This window comes from Lepus europaeus, chromosome Y (genome assembly GCF_033115175.1).
Source record: "Lepus europaeus isolate LE1 chromosome Y, mLepTim1.pri, whole genome shotgun sequence".
Taxonomy (NCBI): Eukaryota; Metazoa; Chordata; class Mammalia; order Lagomorpha; family Leporidae; genus Lepus; species Lepus europaeus.
This window is the reverse complement of record NC_084851.1, coordinates 2886593-2910036: the sequence shown is the minus strand read 5'-3', so window position 1 is coordinate 2910036 and position 23444 is coordinate 2886593. Positions and strand designations below refer to the sequence as shown.

The 23444-nt window shown below is 37.9% G+C and overlaps 1 protein-coding gene across 1 annotated transcript in view; it reads right to left on the bottom strand.

Annotated features, from left to right (window-relative positions):
- XKR3 (XK related 3) overlaps positions 1-3801 on the bottom strand; it is a 40696-nt gene extending 36895 nt beyond the window's left edge. The window contains exon 1 of the mRNA XM_062184643.1: positions 3467-3801. Within this exon, the coding sequence (XP_062040627.1) occupies positions 3467-3801 (335 nt within the window). The remainder of the gene's footprint in view (positions 1-3466) is intronic.
- Between the last annotated feature and the right edge of the window lie 19643 nt (positions 3802-23444).

The following is a 23444-nucleotide window of genomic DNA, read 5'->3' as shown; positions in this document are numbered from 1 at the left end:
TGGGAGACACATCAGACCCATAGAATAGCAGATGTCCTAATAGCACTCTGGCCTCAGAATCAGCCCTTAAGGCATTCGGATCTGGCTCAAGAGCCTATGAGAGTATTTTAGGCATGGAAAGCCAAGACACTCTGGGAAAAAAAAAAGAAGAATACCTAAATGAAAGATCTCTGTGAGTGAGATCCCAGTGGAAAGAACAGGGCCATCAAACAACGAGGTACCTTTCTCTGAAGGCAGGAGAGAACTTCCACTTTGACTATGACCCTATCAAAATAAGATAAAAATTGGTGAACACTAAAGGCTTCCATAGCATTGGAAAATCATGACTAGAGCCTAGGGAGATTACTGACGCCATAAACAAGAATGTCAAATTGTTAAATCAAAAACAGGAGTCATTGTGTACTTTCATCTCATGTGGGATCTGTCCTTAATGTGTTATCCAATGTAAATTAATGCTATAACTAGTACTGAAACAGTATTTTTACACTTTGTGTTTATGTGTGGGTACAAACTGATGAAATCCTTACTTAGTATATGCTGAATCAATCTTCTGTATATAAAGATAATTGAAAATGAAAAAAAAAACTTGGTTTTAAATTAGAAATTGCATAGAAAATTAATCAATTTTTAAAAAATATCATGTAGGATCTCTGTCCTTAATGTGCTGTACATAGTGATTTAATGCTATATCTAGTACTCCAACAGAATTTTTCACTTTGTGTTACTATTTGGGGGCAAACTGATGAAATCTTTACTTAATATATACTAAAATGGTCTTCTGTATATAAAGAGCATTGAAAATGAGTCTTGATGTGAATGGAAGGGAGAGGAGTGGAAAAGGGGAGGGTTGCAGGTGGGAGGGAAGTTTGGGGGTGGGGAAGCCATTGTAATCCATAAGCTGTACTTTGGAAATTTATATTCATTGAATAAAAGTTAAAAAAAAAAAAAGAAAGAAACTCCACAGCAAAACAAAAAACTTAAGAGATGGGCCAAGGACCTCAACAGACATCTTTCTAAAGAGGAAATCCAAATGCCCAACAGACACATGAAAAAATGTTCAAGATCACTAGCAATCAGGGAAATATAAATCTACAATGTTTTACCTCTCCACAGTTAGAATGGCTCACATTCAGAAATCTACCAACCACAGATGCTGGCGAGGATGTAGGGAAAAAGGGACACTAACCCACTGTTGGTGGGAATGCAAACTGGGAAAGCCACTATGGAAGTCTGTCTGGAGATTCCTCAGAAACCTGAATATAACCCTACCATACAACCCAGCCATCCCACTCCTTGGAATTTACCCAAAGGAAATTAATTTGGCAAATAAAAGAGCTGTCAGCACCTTAAGGTTTATTGCAGTCCAATTCACAATAGCTAAGACCTGGAACCAACCCAAATGCCCACCAACAGTAGACTGGATAAAGAAATTATGGGACTTGAACTCCATAGAATACAGCAGTCAAAAATAATGAAATCCAAGGCCGGAGCTGTGGCTCACTAGGCTAATCCTCCGCCTTGCGGCGCCAGCACACCAGGTTCTAGTCCCGGTCGGGGCACCGATCCTGTCCCGGTTACCCCTCTTCCAGGCCAGCTCTCTGCTGTGGCCAGGGAGTGCAGTGGAGGATGGCCCAAGTCCTTGGGCCCTGCACCCCATGGGATACCAGGATAAGCACCTGGCTCCTGCCATCGGATCAGCACGGTGCGCCGGCCACAGCGCGCTACCGCGGCAGCCATTGGAGGGTGAACCAACGGCAAAGGAAGACCTTTCTCTCTGTCTCTCTCTCTCACTGTCCACTCTGCCTGTCAAAAAAATAAATAAATAAATAATGAAATCCAGTCATTGACAACAAAATGGAGGAATCTGGAAAACATCATGCTGAGTGATCTAAGCCAGTCCCAAAGAGACAAATAGCATATGTTCTCCCTGATTGGTGACAACTAACTGAGCACCAAAGGGAAACCTGTTAAAGTGAAAGGCACACTATGAGAAACAGTGACTTGATCAGCCCTTGTCCTGACTGTTGATGTACAATATATTGCTTTATCAATTTTAGTATTTTTTGTGCTATTTAGTACTGGTGGTTGAACTCTTTAATTAACACACAATTATTCTTAGGTGTTTACAGTTTAACTCAAAAGTGATCCCTGTTAAATATGAGTGGGAATAAGAGAGGTAGGAGATGTACAGTTCAGCACATGTTATGTGCCGAGGGATTCCAATTCAATCTCATCAAGGTGGCATGTACCAATGCCTTCTCACTAGTTAAAGTGATCAGGATATGTTCATAATTGATCATAATGATGGGTTAAGTGTCAAAGGGATCACATAAACAAGACAAGTGTCTGCTAACACTGACTGATAGAATTAAAAAGAAGAGATCAATCCAACAGGGGAAGTGGGATACACAGCAGACTCATTAAATAGCAGATGTCCTAAACAGCACTCTGGCCTCAGAATAAGCCCCTAAGGAATTTGGACCTGGCTAAAAGCCCATAGGAGTTTCTCAGGCATGGAAAGCCAAAACACTCTGGAAAAAAAAGAAAAAGAGGATGTAAATGAAAGATCTCTGTGAGTGAGAGCCCAGTAGAAAGAACGGGCCATCAGAGAAGGAGGTACCTTTCTCTGAAGGGAGGAGAGAATTTCCACTTCGACTACGGCCTTGTCTAGATAAGATTGGAGTTGGTGAACTCAAGAGGCTTCTGTAGCCTTGGCAGCTCATGACAAGAGCCTAGGGTGATTACTGACGCCATAAACAAGAGTGTCAATTGTTAAATCAACAACAGGAGTCACTGTGTACTTACTCCTCATGTAGGATCTTTGTCCTTAATGTGTTGTACTATGTGAATTAATGGTATAACTAGTACTCAAATAGTACTTTATACTTTGTGTTTCTGTGTGGGTGCAAAGTGATGAAATCTTTACTTAGTATATACTAAATTGATCTTCTGTATATAAAGATAATTGAAAATGAATCTTGATGTGAGTGGAATGTGAGAGGGAGCAGGATATGGGATAGTTGCTGGTGGGAGGGAGGTTTTGGGGGTGGGGGGAAGCCACTATAATCCAAAAGTTGTACTTTGGAAATTTATATTTATTAAATAAAAGTTTTTAAAAAAACAGCTTATTAACAGATGAAATAAAGTGATTTTTTAACTTCATATTAGTACTCCAAATTTCAGCTACTATTTCAAGGATGTAACTCTGCCTTTCAATTGAATAAAAAGTATATAAAGAAGATAAACAAATAATTAAATAATTGTTCCTATTGTACTTTTAAAACCTACCATTATCTTATTACCAATGACAATCATACTGAAGCTATGGAAGAATGTAAATAACAAAACTAAAAAGGAAACATTTAATTAGAGAAACAAAAATTGTTTACATGTTAATCTCATTAATCTTCTATTTATGTTTATCTCTTATAAAGAGCAAAGGAAATCATTTCTTAGTGTCACTTACCTCACAATAGGTCCTAAAAGAAGAATGTGCAAAAAAAGGAACACAGCCTTACTTCTGGTTGAGTCTTTGTTGAAAAACATCAAGGCAACTTGATCCAAAATTGCTCCCACAATAATTATGCCAATGGTAAATGACATCCAGAATTTGTCATTATTCTTTCGATACATTTCAAACATATACAAAGCAGAGGCGGCTTCACCACAATAGACAACAGTTGAGAATAAAATGCTAAATGGAAAGTTTATGTGGGGTTTATACCCCTGCATTATTACTTTTTCTAAAGATGCAACACCACTTGTAATTTCTCCATCAGGCTCTTCAAACTCTGTTCGCATTGTTATCTCAAATTCTTCTTATGATTTAATCCAATGAAGTTTGGTATTTATTCCAAATAGCAAGAAAGAAGACTGTACAATTCAATATTCATGGAAAATGTTAACAGGTAAATATCCATCACTGGTTACAATTTAATTCTACATTTGGTTAAATATATATTGAAACATATCTAATTGGATATGTTATTTCCTCAGAAAACAGTGTTATCATCAAAAAGACAATGATTTAGATGATCATTTTATTTTTTTCATATTAATGAGATACTCATTTGTCATAACATTTTCTCTTTTTGTGCCTTTCAGCTAATTTTTGCTACTGACATTCTCCAAACAATTTAGAATACTCTCTGTTACGAGACTACTGATATTGATACTTACAAAATTATACATTAGATATTCAGGATCACAAAAACGGATATAAAATAGTGAGATTTTTATGTCCCATATTTGTTAAATTTTTGTTATTTTGCATTTGAAATGCCTCTTTGATTTAATACTGTAGAATATTATTAGTAGAAATAAAATCCAAAGTAATACTAGTAGATCTAAATGTAGTTTCTAAAAAATATTTTATTTAGCTTCAATCTACAGAAAATGCAGAAGAAATAATACTGACATTCTTTGAAAACTCACTAAGCTTGAGATATGATACTAAACAAAATGATGTTGGAAAATTAAAATCCACAATATCAAGTGAATATCAGGAGAAAAATTTTAGAAGTGTTTATTCTAACTCAAAGTGCTGATTACTGAAGTGAAAACCTATCAAGTGACTATAAATGCAAATTCAAATTAAATTCCCTAAAACAAAAAGATACATTTCCACTTCCAATCCAGCTCTCTGCTATGGCCTGGGAAAACAGTAGAAGATGGCCCAAGTCCTTGGGCCCCTGCACCTGTGTGGGAGACCCTGAGGCAGCTTCTGACTCCTAGCTTCAGAACAGCACAGCTCTAGCTGTTGAAGCCAGTTGGGAAGTGAATCAAGGATGGAGGACCTCTCTTCTCTCTCTCTCTCTCTCTCTCTCTCTCTCTCTCTCTCTCTCTCTCTATCTCTCCCTCTCCCTCTCCCTCTCCCTCTCCCTCTGCCTCTTCTCTCTATGTAACTTTGACTTTCAAACAAATAAATAAATCTTTTAAAAATACATTTCTCTCCAAGTGATATGTTATTAAAAGAGGTTCATTTGAAAAGTAAAATTATTAGTAACAAAAATGGGTAAAGAAATACATTATTTTTCTTAGTTTATAAGATTTTTTGTTATATATTAAAAGAAAATCATATGAGTTAAAAAAAGAATAAATGAAGCTAAGTCATTAAACTCACACTTTCTCCCATTTGGTCTCTCACTAAAGCATAGACATTTTGTATCGATGTATAACTTATACTCATGTTTAATAGGAAATATTAAGTCAAAATAAACTGAATTCTCATTTTTTCCACATTTTTTCCTTTTAACATGATAGTGATTACTTCTTGTCTACGACCTTAAAGTAGGAAGTCATACTTGATGATGTTTTAATTTAATTTATTTTTTCTATGTATTCTCCAATTCTACATGCTCTACTTTCAAAATATATCTGCAATTTAATTATTTTTCACTGACTCCCCTATTATCACCAGAACTGAGTATACCTACACTTTGTAGGTCTCCTAGTACCCACATTATCAGGAAGGTGGAATCAGGAAGTCAAGATACAAATCCAGGTTTTTTATAGGAGAAAGGGCATATTAACTTGCATTGTTGTTAGTCAAGTTTCTGTTATAGTTATTCTTCTTACATTAAGTAAAATACCTAATAGGTATTTCTTGGGAAGGAAAAAAAAATATTTTAGTTTGCAGTGTGGGAATTCACAAACCAAGCTAGAGTAATCCCATCAGGGTGATTTGTTGTGAATGCTGGCAAAGGTGAAATGGAGGAATGACTCTATGGTGAGGTGCATAGCAGAGACCTGGAGAACAAGCTTCTCTTCTATTTGAAGTCATTTGATCAGAGTTCCTCTTTATCAATTTAATTTATTATAATCACTTCCTGGAGGCCCCAATTGTCATATGCCATATTTGACCAAGTCTCCATCCTGATTCATGAACAACTAACATTAATTGATTAATTATTAACAAAAAACGTAAGGGTTCAAGTATGTTCATGCATTCCATAACATGTGTCTTAATTTATAGGTCAATTATCAACCTCTAATTTTGCATGATAAAAATTTAATCAATTAATCAATTTTACTGGATCAGTAACACCAATGAAGTTTTACTGGCTCAGGTAGAGAATTAGGGGGCAGAGCCAAGATGGTGGAAGAGTGAGGGTGCACACAACAGTTCGGGAAAAGTAAGTTTAACAAGGGTGGAGTTACTGTACCCTCAGGAAGAGACTCAGAGGAAAGAACTGCAGAGGAAACTCCTCCGGATCTAGTAGATGTGACATGGAGGACCTACGAGGAGAACAAGGTGGCCCACTGCTGCACCGAGCTGCGCCGAGCCGCGCCGAGCAGCGCCCAGCTGCGCTGAGCTGTGCCGACCCAAACTGAGCCGCGCCGCAGACACGGGAGGCGTGAGAGTAGGGAAAACAGCGAGCCCAGCTACAAAAGCCCAGCCGCAGAATTTGAGCCCCCACGCTGGAAGGAAAGGTAACCCAAGACCCAAACCTAGTAGAAGAGAAATAATTAAAATCAGAGAAAATCAACAGGATTGAATCCAAAAAAAAAAAAATTACAAAAAATCAGCCAAACGAGGAGCTGGTTTTTTGAAAAAATAAACAAAATTGACACCCCATTGGACAAACTAGCTAAAAAAGAAGAGAAAAGACCCAAATCAATAGGATCAGAGATGAAAAAGGAAACAAAACAGACAGCACAGAAATAAAAAGAATCATCAGAAATTACTACAAGGACTTGTATGCCAGAAAACAGGGAAATCTATCAGAAATGGATAGATTCCTGGACACATATAACCTACCTAAATTGAACCAGGAAGACATAGAAAACCTAAACAGACCCATAACAGAGACAAAAACTGAAACAGTAATAAAGGCCCTCCTAACAAAGAAAAGCTCAGGACCAGATGGATTCACTGCTGAATTCTACCAGACAGTTAAAGAAGAATTAACCCCAATTCTCCTCAAACTATTCAGAACAATCGAAAAAGAGGGAACCCTCCCAAATTCTTTCTATGAAGCCAGCATCACCTTAATTCCTAAGTCAGAAAAATATGCAGCATTGAAAGAGAATTACAGACCAATATCCCTGATGAACATAGATGCAAAAATCCACAATAAGATTCTGGCCAATAGAATTCAACATCACATTAGAAAGATTATCCACACAGACCAAGTAGGATTTATCCCTGGTATGAAGGGATGGTTCAATGTTCGCAAAACAATCAACGTGATACACCACATTAACAAACTGCAGAAGAAAAACCATATGATTATCTCAATAGACGCTGAGAAAGCATTTGATAAAATGCAACACCCTTTCATGATGAAAACCCTAAGCAAACTGGGTATAAAAGGAACATTCCTTAATACAATCAAAGCAATTTAATGAAAAACCTATGGCCAGTGTCCTATTGAACGGGGAAAAGTTGGAAGCATTTCCACTGAGATCTGGTACCAGACAGGGATGCCCACTCTCACCACTGATATTCAATATAGTTCTGGAAGATTTAGCCAGAGCTATTAGGCAAGAAAAAGAAATTAAAGGGATACAAATTGGGAAGGAAGAACTCAAACTACCCCTCTTTGCAGATGATGTGATTCTTTATTTAGAGGATCCAAAGAACTCTACTAAGAGCCTACTGGAACTCATCGAAGAGTTTGGCAAAGTAGCAGGATATAAAATCAATGCACAAAAATCAACAGCCTTTGTATACACAGGCAATGCCACGGCTGAGGAAGAACTTCTAAGTTCAATCCCATTCACAATAGCTACAAAAACAATCAAATACCTTGGAATAAACTTAAACAAGGGCATTAAAGACCTCTATGATGAAAATTACAAAGCCTTAAAGAAAGAAATAGAAGAGGATACCAAAAAATGGAGAAATCTTCCATGCTCATGGATTAGAAGAATCAACATCATCATAATGTTCATTCTCCCAAAAGCAATTTACAGATTCAATGCAATACCAATCAAATTACCAAAGGCATTCTCAGATCTGGAAAAAATGATGCTGAAATCCATAGGGAGACACAGGAGACCTCGAATAGCTAAAGCAATCTTGTACAACAAAAACAAAGCCAGAGGCATCACAATACCAGATTTCAGGACATACTACAGGGCAGTAGTTATCAAAACAGCATGGTACTGATACAGAAACAGGTGAACAGACCAATAGAACAGAATAGAAATATCAGAAATCAACCCAAACACCTACAGCCAACTCATATTCGATCAAGGATCCAAAACCAATCCCTGGAGTAACGACAGTCTATTCAATAAATGGTGCTGGGAAAACTGGATTTCCATGTGCAGAATCATCAAGCAAGACCCCTACCTTTAACCTTACACAAAAATTCACTCAACATGGATTAAAGACTTAAATCTATGACCCCAAAACATCAAATTATTAGAGAACCCTGGAGAAACCCAAAACACAAAAATTCACTCAACATGGACTAAGACTTATATCTTCGACCCGACACCATCAAATTATTAGAGAGCATTGGAGAAACCCTGCAAGATATAGGCACAGGTAAAGACTTCTTGGAAAATACCCCAGGAGCACAGGCAGTCAAAGCCAAAATTAACTATTAGGATTGCATGAAATTGAGAAGTTTCTGTACTGCAAAAGAAACAGTCAGGAAAGTGAATAGAAAACTGACAGAATAGGAAAAAATATTTGCACACTATGCAACAGATAAGGGATTGATCACCAGAATCTACAAAGAAATCAAGAAACTCCACAACATTAAAACAAACAAGCGACTTAAGAGATGGGCCAAAGACCTCAACAGACATCTTTTCAAAGTGGAAATCCAAATGGCCAACAGACACATGAAAAATGGTCAAGATCACTAGCAATCAGGGAAATGCAAATCAAAACCACAATGAGGTTTCACCTCACCCCGGTTGGAAAGGATCACATTCAGAAATTTACCAACAACAGATGCTGGAGAGGATATGGGGAAAAGGGACACTAACCCATTGTTGGTGGGAATGCAAACTGGTTAAGCCACTATGGAAGTCAGTCTGGAGATTCCTCAGAAACCTGAATATAACCCTACCATACAACTCTGCCATCCCACTCCTTGGAATTTACACAAAGGAAATTAAATTGGCAAACAAAAAAAGCCAGCTGCACATTAATGTTTATTGCAGCTCAATTCACAATAGCTAAGACCTGGAACCAACCCAAATGCCCATCAACAGTAGACTGGATAAAGAAATTATGGGACATGTACTCTATAGAATACTATACAGCAGTCAAAAACAATGAAGCCCGGTCATTTGCAACAGGATGGAGGAATCTGGAAAGCATCATGCTGAGTGAATTAAGCCAGTCCCAAAGAGACAAATATCATTTGTTTTCCCTGATCGGCAACAACTAACTGAGCACCAAAGGGAAACCTGTGGAAGTGTAATGGACACTATAAGAAATAGTGAGTTGATCAGCTATGGTGCTGACTGTTGAGGTACAATGTAATACTTTATCTATTTGAGAATTTTTTTGTGAACTCTGTAATTAACACACAATTCTTCTTAGGTGTCTAAATCTTAACTGAAAAGTGACCCCTGTTAAATATAAGAATGGGAAAAAGAGAGGGAGAAGATGTACATTTGGGGACATGCTCAATTGGACTTGCCCCAAATGATGGAGTTAGAAAAGTTCCAGGGGATTCCAATACAATCCCATCAAGGTGGCATGTACCAATGCCATCTCACCAGTCCAGGTGATCAATTTCAGTTCACAACTGGTCACACTGATAAATCTAAGATCACACAAACAAGATTAATGTCTGCTAATACTAACTGATAAAAAAAAGGGAGAGAAGGATCCAACATGGAAAGGGGAAGACACAGCAGACTCATAGAATGACAGATGTCCTAAATAGCACTCTGGCCTCAGAATCAGCCCTTAAGGCATTTGGATTGGGCTGAAGAGCCTATGAGAGTATTTTAGGCATGGAAAGCCAAGACACTCTGGGAAAAAAAAAGATGAAGAAGAAGACCTAAATGAAGGATCTCAGCGAGTGTGATCCCAATGGAAGGAACAGGGCCATCAAAGTAGGAGGTACCTTTCTCTGAAGGGAGGAGAGAACTTCCACTTTGACTATGGCCCTGTTGGAATAGGATCAAAGTCGGCGAACCCTAAAGGCTTCCATAGCCTCAGCAACTCATGGCTAGAGCCTAGGGAGATTACTGACACCTTAAATAAGAGTGTTAAATTGTTAAATCAACATCAAGAGTCACTGTGTACTTACGTCCCATGTGGGATCTGTCCTTAATAGGTTGTCCAATGTGAAGTAATGATATAGCTAGTACTGAAACAGTATTTTTACACTTTGTATTTCTGTGTGGGTTCAAACTGATGAAATCTTTACTTACTATATACTAAAGCGATCTTCTGTATATAAAGATAATTGAAAATAAAAAAAAACCTTGTTGTTAAATTGGAAATTACATAGAAAAATAATCAATCTTTTTTTAAAAAAATATCATGCAGGATCTCTGTCATTAATGTGATGTACACTGTTATTTAATGCTATAGTACTCCAACAGTAGTTTTTCACTTTGTGTTGCTATGTGAGGGCAAACTGTTGAAATCTTTATATATACTAAACTGATTTTCTGTATATAAAGAGAATTGAAAATGAATCTTGATGTGAATGGAAGGGCAGAGTGAGTGGGAAAGGGGAGGGTTGCGGGTGGGAGGGAAGTTGTGGGGAGAGAAGTCTTTGTAATCCATAAGCTGTACTTTGGAAATTTATATTCATAAATAAAACAAAATAAAATAAAATCAATAAAATTTAAAAAAGAGAAAAAAAAAAAGTGTCTCATCAAGGACCGGTGCAGCGGCTCACTAGGCTAATCTTCCGCCTACAGCACCAGCATACCAGGTTCTAGTCCTGTTCGGGGCGCCGGATTCTGTCCCGGTTGCCCCTCTTCCAGGCCAGTTCTCTGCTGTGGCCAGGGAGTGCAGTGGAGGATGGCCCACATGCTTGGGCCCTGCACCCCATGGGAGACCAGGAGGAAGTACCTGGCTCCTGGCTTCGGATCAGCACGGGGCACTGGCCGCTGCTGCCATTGAGGGTGAACCAATGGCAAAGGAAGACCTTTCTCTCTGTCTCTCCCTCTCTCTCTCACTGTCTACTTTGCCTGTCAAAAAATAAAATAAAATAAAATAAAATAAAATAAAATAAAATAAAATAAAATAAAATAAAATAAAATAAAATACATAAAATAAAATAAAATAAAATAAAATAGAAAGAAAGTGTCTCATCAAAGAAAAAAAAAGTCTCATCAGATTTTGGTCTCTGTTTTATTCACTTTTAGTTTTTGAGTTGATGATATGTTTTTAATTAACTTTTATTTGCTTTTATTCATCATATTTGGAATGCAGTATCATATTCCCTTCTACTGACCCATACCCAAATACAAGCTGGGATAGACTGAAGCCAATTTGTGAGTAGCAAGGTCCCAAGTACTTGAGCCATCACCTGCTGCATTCCAGTATGCACAAAAGCAGGAAACTGGAATCAGGAGCAAAGCTGAGATTCAAATCAAATACTTCAATATTGGATGCATTTGTCTCAATAAGTATCTTAATCACAAAACCCAAGTCTTGCCTTCTGTTTCAAGTTTTCTGATTCAGCCTAATCAAATTTATAGTTAAACTCATTGACACTTTTCAATTATTTTTAAAAATACATTATATTTTGTTTGTAGTTATTCTCATTTTGTTCATGTATTACATTTTTGTTTGTGTTTTATTTAAGCTCATGGTTTCCTTTTATAACAGTTATAACAGTTATTTTTAATTTGTGCAACAGTTACTTTGTTTCTGAAAGTGGAGCTCCAATGAGAGGGAGCAATAGAAAAAGAGATGTTCATCTGGTTTACTCTCCAAATAGAGGTGAGGCCAGGGCTGGCCTGGGCTGAAACCAGGTGCAAGAAGCTGTTCCAGGTCCCACAACTGAGTAGCCAGGGCCCACACATACAGACCATGCTTGACTGCTTTCCCAAGTCACATTAATCAGAAAAGGATAAATAATGACAATATGGAAATAATAATCTATTAAAATAGATTTAAGTTAATCTAACAGCCTTGGGTAATGCTGCCACCTGCTGCCACCAGCTTCCTATATGATCCAGCTCTACTTTTGATCCTGCTGTCTGCTCTACTTTTGATGCAGCTCTCTGATAATTGCTTGTAAAAAGCAGCAGAAAACAGTCAAAGTGTCAGTGCCACCCCATATGGGAGGCCCAGATGAAGCTCCTGGATCCTGGCTTCAGAGTGGCCCAGCCCTGGTCATTGTAGCCATCTAAGGAATGATTCAATCAGTGGAAGAAATTTCCATCTCTCCCTCTCTATGTATAACTCTGAGCTTCAAATAAATAAATCTTTAAAAATCAAAGTCTACCCTGAAGTATCACAGATATATATTACAAAATAAAGGGAACAAATTCTAAAAATAAGATTTCTGTTTCATAATCTATTATATTACACAATATTCATGAATATTTACCTCTTGTTAACCAACGTCCTTTTTTTATTTTAACAATAAAACATCATTATTATTTTTATAAAATAATTATTACCAGTAAAACAAAAATATGAAAGTAGAATAAAAAGTAAAATAATCCATAATTTTAGAGTTTGCGAGTAATATTGATAAATGATATTACCATGATTTAAGATTACTAACAATCATAGATTAGTCTTCTTCTAAATTAGGAGATAAAGTATAGTTCTATGTAGTATGTTAACATAAGTTAAGAAATGAATAACCCTATTAAACCTTCTATACCCCACATTTATACTAATATAAAATTACAGAAATATATCAGAAGAAAGAGTCTTTAACATTTCCAAGAGATCATTTAAAGAATACTATAGTAGATAATGAAACATCTTAAAATATATCTAAATTAGAAAGATTATAGTTATTGAGTAAAAGAGTAGTTTTTTTCATCTGTTAAACATTCATAAAATCAAGACTTAATAGAAAATGAACACTATAGCAGTTTTACCCTATTTTCCTCTCATCATAGTTGCTACTACAAGACAGAGGTTAGACATGTCATTCAGAATTTAGAATTTCAAAAGTTCTGGTAATGACAATAATAACTGAGAGAATTACATTCTAACTTAGTACGTGGAGGATATCTAGGAAAACTAGAGATTCTTTTTCCATAAAATAATAATTGAAATAATAATAAATTGGTTGGACTTCAAGGTGAATATGTTTTGTTTAAACAAAATGTAGTATTACAAATGCTATTAAAATGTACTGTTACTTGCAGCCATATATTACATTTTATTTTTTTTATTTAAGGAAAACACATTTCATATATTCATATATAGAGATTTAGGAACATAGTAATATTTCCCACTCTTCTCTCCCTCAAGCCACTGATCCCACACTTCTGCTTAATTCCTGTTTTGTTTGCTCTCTTAATTTTTACAATGGTCTACTTTCCATTTACTTTATACTCAAAAGATAAACCCTATATTAAGCAATGAGTTTCACAAAGAGAAGAAAAAAATACTTCTCCTCAACAGTACACACAAGAGCTATAAATAATCAGTGAATCTAAAAATGCCAATTTCCCTCCTACACATTATTTTTGGTGCTTTATTAGTTATGACAGAACAAGGGAAACATATGGCATTTATCTTTGTGGAACCTGCTTACTTCATTAAGTATAATGGTTTTCAGTTGCCATGATTTTGTTGCAAAAGAAAATATTTTATTCATTTTTATAGCTGCATAATATTCCATATTTATTCGGGCAATGGTTGATGAACATCTGAGTTGATGCCATATCTCAGCTTCTGTGAATTTAACTGCAATAAATGTGGGGTGCACATATCTCTCAAAGGTTGATTTCATTGCACTTGGTTAAATTGCAGAAGTGAGCTGTGGGTCATATGATAGATCTGTTTTCAGCTTTCTGAGGCATTGCCATTCCATAATGCCTGTACTAGTTTACATTCCCACCAGCAGTGGAATAGGGTACCTATTTTCCTCAAATCCTCACCAATGTTTACTGTGTGTTAGTTGAGAGCCATTCTACCTGAGGTGAAGGGAAACCTCATTGTGGTTTTGATTTGCATTTCCCTGATGGATAATGATCCTCAGCATTTTTTCATGTGTCTATTTGCCTTTTGATCTTCTTGTTTTGAAACTGCTCATTCAAGTCCTTTGTCCATTTATTACCTGGATTGCTGATTTTCTTGATAATGAATTCTTGAGCTCTTTATAGATTTTAGGTATCAATGCTTTATCTGTTGAATAGTTTGTAAATATTTTCTCCTACTCTGTTTGTTGCCACTTCACTTTGTTGACTATTTCCTTTGCAGTGGCAGAGGTTTTTTAGCTTGATGTAATTCCATTTGTCTATTTTTGCTTTGCTTGTCCATGCTTCTGGGATCTTTAACAAGAAGCCTTTAATTTTTACCAATGTCTTGCCAAGTTTTCCTGAAGTTTACCACTCCTGATTTGAAAGAATCAGTGCTTAGTTTTAGATCCTTGTCCCATTTTGAGTTGACTTTTCTGTAAGGAGTATGGCAGGAGTCTTATTTCACTCTTCTACACATGGAAAACCAAAATTCCCTGTACTATTATTGAATAGACTATAATTTCTCCAGAGACTGATTTTTAGATATTTGTCAAAAATTGGTCTTGAAGTGTAGATTCACTTCTAGTGTTTCTATTCTGTCCTATCAGTCTACATGTCTATTTTTGTGCCAGTACTAGGCTGTTTTTATTATAACTGCACTGTAGTATGTCTTAAAATCTGGTACTGTGATGCCTATGGCTTTGATTTTGTTGTATACAATTTTACTATCTATGTGGGGTATGCTGTATTTCTGCCTGAATTTTAGCATCATTTTGTGTAGATCTGAGAAGAGTATCATTAGTGTTTTGATTGGGATCACCCTGAATCTGTAAATTGCTTCTGGTAGTATGGATATTTTAAGATATTAATTCGCTGGCGCCGCGGCTCACTAGGCTAATCCTCTGCCTTGCAGCACCAGCACACCAGGTTCTAGTCCCGGTCGGGGCACCAATCCTCTCCCAGTTGCCCCTCTTCCAGGCCAGCTCTCTGCTGTGGCCAGGGAGTGCAGTGGAGGATGGCCCAAGTCCTTGGGCACTGCACCCCAAGGGATACCAGGATAAGCACCTGGCTCCTGCCATCAGATCAGTGCGGTGCGCCGGCTGCAGCGCGCCTACCACGGCGGCCATTGGAGGGTGAACCAACGGCAAAGGAAGACCTTTCTCTCTGTCTCTCTCTCACTGTCCACTCTGCCTGTCAAAAAAAAGAGATATTAATTCTTCAATTCACAAACATGGAAGATGTCCACGTTTTGTGTCTTTTCTTTCTTTCTAATGTTTCATAATTTGACCACTTTGGTTAAATTTATTCAAGGCTTTTAATAGTTTTGTAGCTATTGTGAATGGGATTGAATTTAGAACTTCTTTCTCAATCATGGCATAATCAATAAAAGGCTATGGATTTTGTGTTGATTTTATATCCTGCCACTTTACCAAACATTCTTATAAGTTCCAATAGTCTCTTAATGGAGTCTTTAAGTTCTACAATATATAGAATCGTGTCATATGCACTGAGGAATAATTTGACTTCCTCCTTTCCAATTTGTATCCCTTTATACTTTTTCTTGTCATTCTAATGGCTCTAGGTAAAAGTTTCAGAACTATATTGAGTAGCAGTTATAAAAGTGGGCATGCTAGTCTGGTTCTGGACCTTACTAGAAATTGTTTCAACAATATCCAGATTCAATAAAGTGCTGGAAATAGGTTTATTATAGATTGCTTTGACTGTGTTGAGGAATGCTCTGTCTTTATCCAGTTTGATTACATTTTTATAAGGAAAGTATATTTATTTTTTGTTCATGTATTTGACAAGTAGAGTTACAGACAGTGAAGAGAGAGAGACAGAGAAAGGTTTTCCTTCCCTTGCTTCGCTCTCCAAATGGCTACAACAGGGGCTGTGGCGATCCAAAGCCAGGAGCCAGGTGCTTCCTCCCAGTCACCCATGCTGGTGCAGGGGCCTAAGAATCTGAGCCATCCTCCACCACTATCCTGGGCCACAGCAGAGAGCTGGACTGGAAGAGCAACCAAGACTAGAACCAGTGCCCACATGGGATGCCAGTGCCACAGGTGTAGGATTAACCTAGTAAGCACAGCATCTGCCCCTCTTTAATTTGTTCATTTCATGTATCACATAGATTGATTTGTAAATGTTGAATCATCTCTGCATGCCAGGAATTAAATCTCTCTTGGTCTGAGTGAATAATCTTTCTCATGTGTTGTTGGATTTGATTAGCTGATTTTCTGTGTGTTTTACATCTATGGTCAGCAAGGATATTGGTCTTTGAGAGGATTATCCATTCCTTACAACTGTTTTTGAGTAGCTTGAGAGAGCTGGAAATAGTTCTTCTTCAAATGGCTGGTTGAAGCCATCTGGTCCCAGTTTTTTGTTTGTTGAAAGGGATTTGCCTGCTAAAGCCACTAAGGAAGAGAGTTTGAAGATTCCTCGGAAACCTGAATATAGCCCTACCACATGACCCAGCCATCCCAATCCTTGGAATTTACCCAAAGGAAATTATTGGCAAACAAAAAAGCTGTCTGCACTTTACTATTTATTGCGACACAATTCACAATAGCTAAGCACTGGAATCAACCCAAACGCCCATCAACAATAGACTGGATAAGGAAATTATGGGACATGTACTCCATAGAATACTACACAGCAGTAAAAAAATGGAATCCGGTCATTTGCAACAAGATGGAGGAATCTGGAAAGCATCACGCTGAGTGATATAAGCCAGTCCCAAAGGGACAAATATAATATGTTGTCCCTGATTGGTGACAACTAACTGAGCACCTTAAAGGAAACCTGTTGAAGTGAAATGCACATTATGAGAAACAGTGACTTGATCAGCCCTTGTCCTGGCTATCAAGGAACAACTTACTACTTTATTCCTTGTAGCATTTTTTTTTTGTTCTACTTAATACCACTGGTTGAACTCTTTAATTAACACACAATTATTCTTAGGTGTTTAAATTTAACTGAAAAGTGATCCCTGTTAAATATAAGACTGGGAATATAAGAGGGAGGAGATGTACAATTCGGCACATGCTCAATCGGTCTTGCCCCAAATGATGGAGTTAAAAGAGTGCCAGGGGATGTAACTTGGGGCGGAGCCAAGATGGCGGATAGTGAGGACGTGTGCCTTAGTTTGAGAAAATAAACTTTCATAAAAGCGGAATTACTGTAGCCTCAGGAAAAGACTCAAGAAAAAAACTGCAGAGGAAACGCTTCCGGATCTTGTGGATGAGACACAGAGGACTTACAGGGAACCCACCGCGTGGAAAACCAACCGAGACGAGCCGAGCAGCAGCGGCGGGAGAGGAGCCAGAGCCACAGAATCTTGCCAGCACAGGAACGGAGGACGGTAAGACAAAGACCTGAGAAGTCCGAGACATTGGGGGGAGGGGGACAGAGGCCTCTCCCTTCACTCACCAAGCAAAACAAAGAGCACCGCGATTTTACATATGTAAAGCTCAGCCAAACTCAGTATCTTTAGAGAAACTGGAGAACACATTGAGGGCTGCATAAACCCTGTGTATGGTCCCAGGGTTAGATCAAACGAATACTCACAGAGGCCAGATTTCAACTACCCTCAACTCCACTCCCAACTGAGTCAAAAAAAAAAAAAGAGAGAGAGAGAGAGAGAGCGAGCCAGCAAGGAGCAAGTAATCTGGGAGATTCACTCTTTACACAGCCTTAAACCTCAAGAAACAAGCATAGCTCTCTGGCCACACCCATCACAGCCCCTAAGGCTCCAACAAAGCAGACAGCTCACTTAGAGGCATAGTATAACGAGAGAAAAAAAACAAAAACAAAAACACCACAAATTATCTCTAACATGCCAAGCAAGAAACATAGAAGCGGAGGTACCAAGAACAAGGAAGGCACTATGACGCCCCCAAGTGAACAAGACACGCCAATGCAAGATTATGAAGATGAAGAAATAGAGGAAATGCAAGAAGCAGATTTCAAAAAATTGATAAGAATATTAAGAAGTTCTCAAAAACAAATTCTTGAACTACAGAAATCCTTAATGGACAAGATAGAAAATCTCTCCCGTGAAAATGAAATATTAAGGAGGAATCAAAATGAAATGAAAAAACTAGTGGAACAGGAATTTGCGATAGTGACAAAAAACCACAATGAAATGAACAACTCAATAGATCAAATGGCAAACACATTAGAGAGCCTTAAAAACAGAATGGGTGAAGCAGAAAAGAGAATATCGGAATTAGAAGACAGAGAACAGGAAGGGAAACAGTCAAATCAAAGAAAAGAAGAAGAAATCAGAAATCTAAAAAATACTGTCAGGAATCTACAGGATACTATTAAAAAACCCAACATTCGGGTTCTAGGAGTTCCTGAAGGCATGGAAAGGGAGAAAGGATTAGAAGGCCTTTTCAGTGAGATAGTAGCAGAAAATTTCCCAGGTTTGGAGAAGGACAGAGACATCCTAGTACAGGAAGCTCAGAGAACCCCTAATAAACATGATCAAAAGAGATCCACACCACGACACATCGTAAACAAACTCACCACAGTGAGTTTCACACAAAGAAAAGATCCTAAAATGTGCAAGAGAGAAACGCCAGATTACTCTCAGAGGATCTCCAATTAGACTTACAGCTGATTTCTCATCAGAAACCCTACAAGCCAGGAGAGAATGGCGAGATATAGCCCAGGTACTAAGAGAGAAAAACTGCCAGCCCAGAATATTATATCCTGCAAACCTCTCATTTGTGAATGAAGGTGAAATAAAGACCTTTCACAGCAAACAGAAATTGAAAGAATTTGTCGCCACTCGTCCAGCCCTGCAAAAGATGCTTAAAGATGTGTTACATACAGAAACACAGAAACACGGTCACCAATATGAAAGAAGGTAAAGGAAGGAAACCTCACAGCAAAAGATCACAGGAATCTCAAACCAGATACTAGAAAATATCTTTGGCAAATGGCAGGGCAAAGTTACTCCTTCTCAATAGTCACATTGAATGTTAATGGCTTGAACTGTCCAGTTAAAAGACACCGATTGGCTGATTGGGTTAAGGAACAAAACCCATCCTTTTGCTGCTTACAAGAAACCCATCTATCCAACAATGATCCATACAAGCTGAGAGTGAAAGGCTGGAAAAAGATATACCACGCCAACAGAAATGAAAAGAGAGCGGGCGTAGCCATCTTAATATCGGACAACATAAACTTTACCACAAAAACTGTTAGGAGAGACAAAGAGGGGCACTATATAATGATTAAGGGATCCATTCAACAGGAAGATATAACGATTATCAACATATATGCACCTAATTACAGGGCACCAGCTTATTTAAAAGACTTGTTAAGGGACTTAAAGGGAGACTTAGACCCCAATACAATAGTACTGGGGGACTTCAATACTCCACTCTCAGAGATAGACAGATCAACAGGACAGAAGATCAACAAGGAGACAGTAGATTTAAACGACACTATAGCCCAAATGGATCTAACAGATATCTACAGAACATTTCATCCTACATCTAAGGACTTTACATTCTTCTCAGCAGTACATGGAACCCTCTCTAGGATTGACCACATACTAGGCCATAAAGCAAGTCTCAGCAAATTCAAAAGAATTAGAATCATACCATGCAGCTTCTCAGACCACAAAGGAATGAAATTGGAAATTGGCAACTCAGGAATCCCTAGAGCACGTGCAAACACATGGAGATTGAACAACATGCTCCTGAATGAACAATGGGTCATAGAAGAAATTAAAAGAGAAATCAAAAATTTTCTGGAAGTAAATGAGGATAACAGCACAACATACCAAAACCTATGGGATACAACAAAAGCAGTGTTAAGAGGAAAGTTTATATCAATAGGTGCCTACATCAAGAAATTGGAGAGGCACCAAATAGATGAGCTTTCAAGTCATCTCAAGGATCTAGAAAATCTGCAGCAAACCAAACCCAAACCCAGTAGGAGAAGAGAAATAATTAAAATCAGAGAAGAAATCAACAGGATTGAATCCAAAAAAACATTACAAAAAATCAGCCAAACGAGGAGCTGGTTTTTTGAAAAAATAAACAAAATTGACACCCCATTGGCCCAACTAACTAAAAAAAGAAGAGAAAAGACCCAAATCAATAGGATCAGAGATGAAATGGGAAACGTAACAACAGACGCCACAGAAATAAAAAGAATCATCAGAAATTACTACAAGGACTTGTATGCCAGCAAACAGGGAAATCTATCAGAAATGGACAGATTCTTGGACACATACAACCTCCCTAAATTGAGTCAGGAAGACATAGAAAACCTAAACAGACCCATAACTGACATAGAAATTGAAACAGTAACAAAGGCCCTCCCAACAAAGAAAAGCCCAGGACCAGATGGATTCACTGCTGAGTTCTACCAGATATTTAGAGAAGAACTAACTCCAATTCTTCTCAAACTATTCAGAGCAATCGAAAAAGAGGGAATCCTCCCAAATTCTTTCTATGAAGCCACCATCACCTTAATTCCTAAGCCAGAAAGAGACGCAACATTGAAAGAGAATTACAGACCAATATCCCTGATGAACATAGATGCAAAAATACTCAATAAAATTCTGGCCAATAGAATGCAACAAAACATCAGAAAGATCATCCACCCAGACCAAGTGGGATTCATCCCCGGTATGCAGGGATGGTTCAACATTCGTAAAACAATCAACGTAACACTACATTAACAGACTGCAGAAGAAAAACCATATGATTCTCTCAATAGACGCAGAGAAAGCATTTGATAAAATACAACACCCTTTCATGATGAAAACCCTAAGCAAACTGGGTATGGAAGGAACATTCCTTAATACAATCAAAGCAATATATGAAAAAACCCACGGCCAACATCCTATTGAATGGGGAAAAGTTGGAAGCATTTCCACTGAAATCTGGTACCAGACAGGGATGCCCTTTCTCACCACTGCTATTCAATATAGTTCTGGAAGTTTTGGCCAGAGCTATTAGGCAAGAAAAAGAAATTAAAGGGATACAAATCGGGAAGGACGAACTCAAACTATCCCTCTTTGCAGATGATATGATTCTTTATTTAGGGGACCCAAAGAACTCTACTAAGAGACTGCTGGAACTCATCGAAGAGTTTGGCAAAGTAGCAGGATATAAAATCAATGCACAAAAATCAACAGCCTTTGTATACACAGGCAATGCCACGGCTGAGGAAGAACTTCTAAGTTCAATCCCATTCACAATAGCTACAAAAACAATCAAATACCTTGGAATAAACTTAACCAAGGACGTTAAAGATCTCTACGATGAAAACTACAAAACCTTACAGAAAGAAATAGAAGAGGATACCAAAAAATGGAGAAATCTTCCATGCTCATGGATTGGAAGAATCAATATCATCAAAATGTCTATTCTCCCAAAAGCAATTTATACATTCAATGCAATACCCATCAAGATCCCGAAGACCTTCTTCTCAGATCTGGAAAAAATGATGCTGAAATTCATATGGAGACACAGAAGAACTCGAATAGCCAAAGCAATCTTGTACAGTAAAAACAAAGCCAGAGGCATCACAATACCTGATTTTAGGACATACTACAGGGCAGTTGTTATCAAAACAGCATGGTACTGGTACAGAAACAGATCGATAGACCAATGGAACAGAATAGAAACACCAGAAATCAATCCAAACATCTACAGCCAACTTATATTTGACCAAAGATCCAAATCTAATCCCTGGAATAAGGACAGTCTATTCAATAAATGGTGCTGGGAAAATTGGATTTCCACATGCAGAAGCTTGAAGCAAGACCCATACCTATCACCTTACACAAAAATTCACTCAACATGGATTAAAGACTTAAATCTACAACCCGAAACCATCAAATTATTAGAGAGCATTGGAGAAACCCTGCAAGATATAGGCACAGGCAAAGACTTCCTGGAAAATACTCCAACAGCACAGGCAGTCAAAACCAAAATTAACATTTGGGATTGTATCAAATTGAGAAGTTTCTGTACTTCAAAAGAAATGGTCAGGAAAGTGAAGAGGCAACCAACAGAATGGGAAAAAATATTCGCAAACTATACTACAGATAAAGGATTGATAACCAGAATCTACAAAGAAATCAAGAAAATCCACAACAACAAAACAACCCACTTAAGAGATGGGCCAAGGACCTCAATAGACATTTTTCGAAAGAGGAAATCCAAATGGCCAACAGACACATGAAAAAATGTTCAAGATCACTAGCAAGCAGAGAAATGCAAATCAAAACCACAATGAGGTTCCATCTCACCCCGGTTAGAATGGCTCACATTCAGAAATCTACCAACAACAGATGCTGGAGAGGATGTGGGGGAAAAGGGACACTAACCCACTGTTGGTGGGAATGCAAACTGGATAAGCCACTATGGAAGTCTGTCTGGAGATTCCTCAGAAACCTGAACATAACCCTACCATACAACCCAGCCATCCCACTCCTTGGAATTTACCCAAAGGAAATTAATTTGGCAAATAAAAAAGCCATCTGCACATTAATGTTTATTGCAGCTCAATTCACAATAGCTAAGACCTGGAACCAACCCAAATGCCCACCAACAGTAGACTGGATAAAGAAATTATGGGACATGTACTCCATAGAATACTATACAGCAGTAAGAAACAACGAAACCCAGTCATTTGCAACAAGATGGAGCAATCTGGAAAACATCATGCTGAGTGAATTAAGCCAGTCCCAAAGAGACAAATATCATTTGTTTTCCCTGATCGGTGACAACTGAGCGCCAAAGGGGAAACCTGTTAAGTGAAATGGACACTATAAGCAACAATGAACTGATCAGCTCCTGTCCTGACTTTAGATGTGCAATGTAATACTTTATCCTTTTTACTATTTGTTGTTGTTGTTGTGGTTCTAGTACTATTGGTTGAACTCAGTAATTAACACACAATTATTCTTAGGTGTTTAAATTTTAACTGAAAAGTGATCCCTGTTAAATATAAGAGTGGAAAAAGAGAGAGAGGAGATGAACAATTTGGAACATGCTCAATCGGACTGGCCGCAAATGGTGGAGTTAGAAATGTGCCAGGGGATTCCAACACAATTCCATCAAGATGGCATGTACCAATGCCATCGCACTAGTCCACGTGATCAATTTCAGCTCACAATTGATAGCTCTGATAGGTCTAAGAGTCAAAGAGATCACACAAACAAGACAAGTATCTGCTAATACTAACTGATAGAATCAAAAAGGGAGAGAAAGATCCAACATGGGAAGTGGGATACACAGCAGACTCATAGGATGGCAGATGTCCTAAACAACACTCTGGCCTCAGAATCAGCCCTCAAGGCATTCAGATCTGGCTGAAGAGCC